Source organism: Xyrauchen texanus, chromosome 17 (genome assembly GCF_025860055.1).
Source record: "Xyrauchen texanus isolate HMW12.3.18 chromosome 17, RBS_HiC_50CHRs, whole genome shotgun sequence".
NCBI classification, from domain to species: domain Eukaryota; kingdom Metazoa; phylum Chordata; class Actinopteri; order Cypriniformes; family Catostomidae; genus Xyrauchen; species Xyrauchen texanus.
Window position 1 is genome coordinate 12640906 of NC_068292.1, and position 9078 is coordinate 12649983.

At 38.6% G+C, this 9078-nt stretch overlaps 1 protein-coding gene across 1 annotated transcript; it reads left to right on the forward strand.

Annotated features, from left to right (window-relative positions):
* The first annotated feature begins 1010 nt into the window (after nucleotides 1–1010).
* On the forward strand, nucleotides 1011–8930 carry LOC127658337 (uncharacterized). The gene is made up of 6 exons (XM_052147576.1): nucleotides 1011–1092; nucleotides 1244–1397; nucleotides 2195–2355; nucleotides 2657–2863; nucleotides 3090–3271; nucleotides 3381–8930. The coding sequence occupies exons 1-6, from the start codon at nucleotides 1038–1040 to the stop codon at nucleotides 8928–8930; spliced, it is 6309 nt and encodes a 2102-aa protein (XP_052003536.1). The 5' UTR covers nucleotides 1011–1037.
* Nucleotides 8931–9078: the final 148 nt, after the last annotated feature.

Sequence of the window (9078 nt, forward strand, 5' to 3'; positions counted from 1 at the left end):
GGATCGCCATCAGTCAGGATTTCAAGCTGATATGGAGTGGTGGTGGTGTAGTGGTCTAAGTACATAACTGGTAATCTGGTAATCAGAAGGATGCTGGTTCAAGCCCCACAGCCACCACCATTGTGTCCTTGAGTAAGGCACTTAACTCCAGGTTGCTCCGGGGGGGGGATTGTCCCTGTAATAAGGACTGTAAGTTGATTTGGATAAAAGTGTCTGCCAAATGCATAAATAAAAATATCCAGCATGCCAGAGTGAATTGCAGTCCTTTCAAAACTTATGAAACGCTTATCATTGTTTTCCAGTATACCATAGAAACATGTTAAAAAATGATCCACAAATACTGAAGTAGCAAACTTTGCAAAACACAAAATGTATTTCACTGCCAATACTTTTAGCCATGGCTGTAGGCTTATGTGATGCAGATTAATATATTAGCAACATATTCTATACCAGACATTTCATAACCTTTTAATCCCATAAGTATTAACATTATATTTGCATATTAATATCCAACAATAGTAATTCTACAAATGAAATGTCTAAAATTCTTAATATTTCCTTTCAAAAACATTTTATGTTGAGCAGATCTACTAAAAAGAAACCATTTAAGATTCTAGAATTAATTTGTTTTAAGTAAAAGAGAGATTACAATCACATTGATGTGTTTGCTTTGTGAACTTGAATGATGCCATGTGCCTCGAAGTAGGCACAGCCTTCTTCGACAAAAAATGCTTGAAAGTGGGCAGATCAAAGAAGATCATTTCAGATTGTCAATCATTACATTTTAGAACTTCACATATATGAGGTGACTTATGATTTCAACTGATCATTTCCATTAAGGCAACAGCCGAGATGATTATCCAGGTAAGTTGGAATATTTAATTTGACTGATTATAGGAATTGCATTTCTGTTTGAGATTTATTTATTAAATCAAATACTTTTTGAATTTTTAATGTATTGTTGTCTGAATAAAAAATTAAAAAAATGTCATAAAATATACCCTAATTAGCTGAACTGCAATCACGACTCATGAAGCATGACAGATGATGGAGACATTGCTGTTGTTGGCATTGGATGCCATTTTCCTGGAGGTAAATGTTTGTTTAACAGTGTGCAGTATTTTATTAATATTATGAATCTTGTATCATTATAATGTGTTACTTTAGACAGTGTACTATTGGACTTCAGCAGCTTTGGACTTCATTTTCAGATATCATTTTCCCATTGTATATTCTGTTTCAGGTGAAGGACTTGAACATTTCTGGAAGGTCCTACTTCAGGGCAAGAATTGTACAGTGCAAATACCAAATGAAAGGTTTGAACTCTCTGAGTGGTATGATCCAGATGACAGTAAGGCAGGAAGATCACGCACAGCGAAAGCAGCACTTATTGATGGGTAAGAATTCAAATCATATTGCCTTAAAAGAATGTTCTGGTTCAGTACAAGTGAAGCTCATTTGACAGCATTTGTGGAATAAAGTTGATTATCAAAAAAATTAAACTTGACACGTCCCTCTTTTTCTTTAAAAAAACAGAAAAGCAAAAATCAAGGTTACAGTGCGGCACTTACAATGGAAGTTTTTACAATTGTAAGTGTTTAAACACAGAAGTGTGAAGCTTATAACTTTATAAAAGCACTTACATGAATTCTTCTGTTAAAACTTGTGTATTATTTGAGCTGTAAAGTATAAATTGTCATTTTTACAGTCGTTTTAGGGTTTGTTGACATTACAATGTCATGGTAATGAAGTTGTAAAACTGGCTATAACTTCACACAGAAATGGCTAGTAAGTGATTTTATCTGACTAAAATAATGTTAACATGCATATTGTTAATGTCTTGTGGCATCTTGAACTACGCATTCTGATATCAATCAGCCAATGGGGCTAAAGACATACTTTGTCCCTCATTGTCATATGCACAGAGCAATACATAAAATCAAATAGAAAATAAATGCAAAAAAGAAAAATACAGAAATAAAATGTAATAAATACTAAAATGTACAAACAAAAATGAATACAGAAATTATTAATGGAGGGATCAATATTATAAATAATTTGTTTTTTTATTTTAATTCTCAAATATTCAAAATTATAAAGTGAATGCTTCAAAACATTCATTGAAATACATTTTATTATCATACCCGAATTCCCAAAGCAATAATTCTTAATCTTTACTTTTTATCTTGTGTAGTTTAAATGAGTTTGACCACAAGTTCTTTGGCATCACTGAAGCTGAATCAATAAACATGGACCCTCAACACAAACTTCTGCTGAAGTGCACATACAGAGCACTAGAGGATGCTGGAATGCCAATGGAAAAGGCCAGTGGAACTAGAACAGGAGTGTTTTTGGGTAACATGACCTATCTAATTAATACATCCACCTGTAAAATTGCTGTTTATTGTCTGAAGATTTTGGAATCGCTTATTATACTCACAGTCTCAACAATTGCACTTGTGTCATAATTCGTGTTACAAAAGGGAATAAAATAAATGTTTGCCATGACAATCATGAATTGTAAATAAAACAAATATGTGTCAGGGGTTTTTCAAGACATTAATTATTAAATTATGTTCTAAAGTTAACAAAAACAAAATAATAATGATAAATCACTGTTTCCAACACCTAGTTTAACATGACATTTTTCTTTCAGGTCTAATGAACAGAGACTTTGAGTTGAGCAGTATAAAGGTCAGCCCAAAACACATAAACCACTCCTTTGGTACTGGTAGTGCTATGAGCATAGCTGCCAACCGCATCTCCTACATATTCAACTTTACTGGTCCCTCAATTTCCATTGACTGTGCCTGTTCCTCATCACTTGTTGCCCTTCATTTAGCCTGTCAAGCCATAAGACAAGGTAGTTTTTTAAAATATTAAATAAATTATGGACAAACATTTATCTTTAGTTTTGAAACAACACTTTATGTTAATACTAAATAATTATAAAGGATTGTCACATTCCACTTTTGAAATACTGAATTGTTACTTTAAAGGAATATTTTGGATTAAATTCTACTGCACACTAGCAGCACCAAATGAAATTGCAAGAATAATGATTGTTTTCAAACTCGTCTTTGCCTCAGATGGCTGTGAAATGGCAATGTGTGGAGGTGTGACTTGCATATTAGAGCCAACTGTCTTTGTGGCTCTCACCAAGGCAAAGATGATCTCCCCTGATGGCACCAGTAAACCCTTTAGTAACAAAGCAGATGGCTATGGAAGAGGTGAAGGCTGTGGAGTTATTCTGCTAAAACCTTTGAAAAAAGTAAATCAAAATGATTTCATAAAATTATTTTGCTTCACACAAAGACATAATGAAATTCACCATTTGAAAACTACTCCAACCAACAACTTTGTTATCTGTATTCTCATAGGCTCTCCAAGACTACGATCATATTTGGGGCATCATCAGCAAAACTGCAGTTAACCAAGATGGCCACACTGTTACCCCAATCACCAAGCCATCCATGCTACAGCAGGAGGAGCTGCTTAGAAAAATCTATTCAAAAGATTCTGACCTGACTAGTGTTCAGTACATTGAAGCTCATGGGACTGGGACTCCAGTTGGAGATCCAATAGAGGCAGGTAGTATCTCAAAAGTCATTGCCAAAACGAGACCTCATGAGACAGGACCTCTCCTCATTGGTTCTGTTAAGAGCAATATTGGACACACAGAATCTGCAGCAGGAGTTGCTGGGCTCATAAAGGTTCTCTTGATGATGAAACATGAAACCGTTGTGCCTTCAGTGTTCTATTCACCAGAAAACTCCAGCATAGATGCTAAATCTCTCAATCTAAAAATCCCAACAACAGCAGAGAAATGGGTCAGTGATGGCAATGGGAGGACTGCAGGAATCAATAACTTTGGGTTTGGTGGAACAAATGCACATGCAATTGTCAGACAGTATGTGCAGTCAAAAAAAACAAGTGCTCAGCTCAGTAAATCACATCAGTATTTTGTGCTTTCTGCAGCCTCAGAAAAATCCATGAAAAATATAATTGAAGACACTGCTAAACAGATAAATGAACAAAACATATCAGATCTACAGGCTTTAGTGTACACATCTGCCTGTCGAAGGAGTCACTTGAAACACAAATATAGGAAAGTCTTTCAGACATCATCCTTGACAGATCTAAAAGAGAGACTGACTTCTGCTCTGGAGAAAAATTTTAAACTATCAAAGCCAGACTCCAAGTTAGTTTTTGTCTTTTGTGGAAATGGTGTGGCGTATCGTGGTATGTGCAAGCAGCTCCTCAAAATGGAACCTGTTTTCAGACAAGAAGTCATTAAGATTGAAACTATGATGCAAAGCTACAGAAGTTTGAACCTGATAGAGAGGTTGGAAAGTGAATCTGACACCAGTGATGATTTCTCTGATCCACAGATTGTCCAGCCTCTCTTGTTTGCTATTCAGGTTGCTCTTGCTATTCTTTTGAAACACTGGGGCATAAGTCCTGATGCTGTTCTCGGGCACTCCATTGGAGAGGTCGCTGCAGCTCATTGCTCTGGTTTGTTGTCACTTGAGGATGCAGTAAAGGTCATCCACTATCGCAGTTCTCTGCAAAGCACTGTGACAGGAGGGAAAATGCTTGTTGTCAGTAATATGGCTGTGACTGAAGTCTTGAAAAACCTTCCATCTTACTCAGGAAGGGTTTGTCTGGCTGCTTTCAACAGCCCACAGTCATGCACCCTTTCAGGAGAGGCAGATGACATTGACAGGTTGCATCAAAATTTGAGCAACTCACCCAGAGGAAAAGATCTGTTCCTCCGCATTCTAGATGTACCTGCTGCATATCATAGCCACATGATGGATCCCATTGTATCCAGAGTGAAGGAGAGCATAGGCTCATTACATGCACACAGTTTGGAGACAGAATTGTTCTCAACAGTGACAGGTGAAAGTTCATGTTCCTCCGATTTTATTACTGGTGAATACTGGGCAAGAAATATCCGGGAGCCAGTTGCATTTGAACAAGCTGTAAGGTCAGCAGCTAAAAACAAGAGGAATGTGATCTTTGTTGAGATTGGTCCAAGAAGATCTCTTCAGAGGTACATCACTGAGACTCTGGGAAATGATGTTACTGTGCTTCCCTCAGTGCAACCAGATAACGATCATGAGACAATGCTTGCTAATGTGTCCAAACTGTTTGAGCTCGGGGTCAGTGTGGACTGGGAAATGTTCTACAAAGGTTTTGAAACTGAACCAATTCCCTTCCCGAGGTACCACTTTGACAGTGTGAGAAGAGATGTCTTTCCTTCTACTTTGCAGTTGGTTGGTGCCATCAGAAACCATCCAGTAATTACACAAACAAGTTCAGACAGCCCAGTGTTCAACTGTGATTTATCCTCTGATTCAGTTGCGTTCCTGCAGGACCACAAACATAATGGTATTGCCATCATACCAGGGGCATTTTATTCAGAGTTGGGTTTAGCAGCTGTCATGACATATGTAAAACCTAAGGTTCCACTCAGTTCACTGCAGCTCAGCATCACATTTAAGAGTCCATTCGTATTCACTCCGAATGCACCAGACATAAAAATACAGCTGGATCCATCAGACAATTCAAGAGAGAAAACATTTAATTTCAAAATTCAATCTACCTCTGCAATCTATGCATCTGGCTTAGTAGAAGCAAAACCCGGCAGAGTACCTGAAGAGCAGTTCATTTCCCTGGACTCTGTTTTCAAAAGATGCACATTCATCATGAGTACTGAGCAGCTTTACAAACACCTTAATCAGACAGGATTTGAGTATGGCTCTGTCTTCCGAAATAAGGCAGATGTTTATTGTGGAGAAGAATTTAGGGAGTGTATATCTTTTCTGAGAATCCCAAAGGAATTATTACCCGAGCTTCATGACTATTACATTCATCCCGTGGTCTTAGATTATGTCATGCAGCTTATTACTGGAACTATAATACAAGGGCATTCACCAAGACCTCACTTTCCAGCACAAATAGGTGGCCTGACAGTATTTGAACCACTGCAAGAGGAGATGGTTGTATATTTGAGAGCAATGCATATGGGTGAAGATTATTTTGAAATTTGTGGCTGCTTGACCAACAAACAGGGCAAGGTTTTGATTGAGCTCAGGCATGTGAAGATCAGAATGCTTGGAAGTCATTATCGGGTAGTTGAGGAATACTTCTACCACAATAGCTTCAGTATCATCTCTGAAGATGCCACACCTGATAAATCAATCAAGGCATTGGTCTTTTCTGATGAGGTAGGGATCTCTGAAGCTTTGCAAATGTACTTGGACCCAACATCTAGAGATATATCTTCATCACACAGCAACACACTGTTGGAATGTGGGCTTGAACCGGTTTTGTCAAAACTGAAAATATCAAATGTGAAGAAAAACTTCCAGGAAATTTTGTTCTTGTGGGGTGTTGCAGACCTAACCCTCTACAAATCAGAGGTTGTCTTGGACAGCATGGCAGGGTGTTGTGAGATTTTCAGAAAAATCACTGGATATCTCAAAGTTATTAAATTCCCAGGCGTCATCAGAGTAATAACCCATAGGTCCTCAGAGAGTTTAGTGGACTATATCAGTCCTGGCTTTGTGTTGTTAGGCATGACAAGAGCCTGTGCAGCAGAGTTGTCAGAACTCTCCTTCCAGCTGATTGACTTGGGCTCCGTCTCTTCTGAAGACATCAGCGCATTGGCTGAGGTCCTAAGATCGTACCCCTGTAGCAAATATCCAGAGCTGGTGGTTAAGGATGGCAAGATCCTCAAACCTGAAATCACCCACACTCCATTGCCAGTTGTGGAAAACTCTGCAAGGAGCATTGATATGTTGCATGATGATGTCTTTATCCTGCAAACATCTGATCCATACACAATGACAAATTTATCAGCTACTCAAATGGATAAATCCCTTGAACCAATCCCAGGAGAAAGTATTGAAGTTCACCTCAGTAAAATCTGTGTGCATTCATCAGACTACTTTCCAGTCAGCATTTCTGACTTTAAGTATGGCCAGACAATGTATTGGAACAAGCACACAACTCAAAACCATAAGATTCTAGCATTTGACTGCAGTGGGATTGTCACAGCTGTTGGTAAAGATGTTGGCAAACTGAAAGTTGGGGATCACATTGTGTCATGTTACCCTGTGGCTGCCACATCCAAAGTTGTTCTCCCAGCATCCGTTTGCTATAAAACAAAAAAACTTTCATTCCTGAAGGACATTCCTTGTGTATCCTACATGGTACTGGCATGGGAGATCTTGCATGGAGCTCTACCTAAAGTGAAACAACCAAAGAAATTGTGTATTTTCTCCCTTGTCCCTGACTCAGCACTGGTGAAAGTCTTAACTTCTACAGCAAAAAGATCAGGCTGGAATGTAAGATTGAGCACACAGGCTGATCAGATGTCTTGTGATCTTAGTGAGGTTGATGGAGCAGTCATTTTCCCTCCCTTTAATGAGAAGACCATTGAAAAAGTTAACAATGTCACTGGCATCAAGGACATTGTTCTAGTCTATGACAACCAACCAAACTTCACTGTTAATCCAAAAACTTACAGAGGGACAAATTATAAAGTCCACATTCATTTTCTCTTCATGTCTCGAATAATGCAGCAATCGTATCTGCAGGTACAGATTCCTAAAATGTATCGCTGGCTAAAATCATTGCATTTGAGTGGAAAGTCCTTGGCTTTGGACACAACAACTTTTCAAAAAGTGAAATCTAAAGACAGTGAGCTTCTGTCTGTATATGAATCAGAATCATACTTCACATGCCAGATTATGCCAATTATTATACTGAATAGTGATCCCAAGAACCAGCTGTCTGACATTCCAGTGATGCCCAAACAAAGTCTTTTCCAGAAAAATGCTGTCTATGTTGTAACAGGAGGTCTCACTGGGCTGGGGTTTGAGACAGTGAAGTTCATCGCACAGAAAGGAGGGAACATTGTCATTTTGTCTAGGAGTAATCCAAGCCCTGAGATTCAAGAAGAGATAAAGAATTTGAGCAATCATTTTGGTTCTGTCATTAAGTCTCTACAGTGTGATGTTTCATTATTTGAGCAAGTTCAGCAGGCCATTGCTAACATTGGAAAATTGCTTCCATCCAGTCCCATCAAAGGAGTCTTTCACAGTGCAGTTGTCCTGCACGATGGGCTGATTGAAAACCTTGACAAATCTCTTTATGAGAAAGTTATGAGACCAAAGGTGAATGGAGTGCTCAACCTTCACCATGCTACTGAACACTGCAATCTGGATTACTTTGTGTGCTATTCCTCCATCTCTGCCTTCATTGGGAATGCCTCTCAGACAAATTATGCTGCTGCTAATACGTTCATGGACACTTTCTGTCAGTACCGCAGAAACCTTGGGCTTTCTGGACAGTCTATCAACTGGGGGGCTTTGAATCTTGGCCTCCTATTGAACAAAGTGCATTTTCAGAGATTTCTGGAGGAAAAGGGAATCATGCTACTGGAAGTCCCAGAAATTCTTGAAGGTCTTGAGCAATGCCTCTTGATCAACAAACCTCAACAGGTTGTCTGCAAATTCAATTTCAAAAACAACTGGAACAACGTCCTCAGTCAAAACAAGTCTTTGAATGCACGGTTATTCAAACTAATAGAGGAAGCAATGAAGAATGCCAATCTGACCATAGCTAGACCTGAGCAACCCATCACATCACCACTTGAATATGTAAGGTACATGATCAGTGAAACGATTGGGATTGCGATAGATGAACTGAATGATGATATGCATCTTTTCAATTTGGGCATTGACTCAATGTTAGCCATGACTCTCCAGAATGTGATCTTCAAGGAAAGAGCTGTGAATATTCCTCTAGTGACTCTGCTGGATCCAAACAGTACACTGTCAACTCTCATTAAAATTCTGGAAGGGAATTGTGTTGGAGAATATCAGAGCGAAGATGGGAGCACATCCACATACCTCTAATGATTAATTTTATGTCCTGTGGACAGAGCCATAGTAAACATTTCACAAAAGTGGCCATTTTGTAAACTCTGTGAGAAATGTATAACACTTCTGAAGTAACTTAGACATGGATTTATTTATATCCATCTGCACCCTTAAATTTAAGACA

Excerpts from the sequence above, each read along its gene's own strand:
- LOC127658337 (XM_052147576.1), top strand. The coding sequence starts at position 1,038 with ATGACAGATGATGGAGACATTGCTGTTGTTGGCATTGGATGCCATTTT. Across the intron at positions 1,398-2,194 it reads AAAGCAGCACTTATTGATGG|TTTAAATGAGTTTGACCACA; the intron begins GTAAGAATTCAA and ends TATCTTGTGTAG. Across the intron at positions 2,356-2,656 it reads TAGAACAGGAGTGTTTTTGG|GTCTAATGAACAGAGACTTT; the intron begins GTAACATGACCT and ends TTTTTCTTTCAG.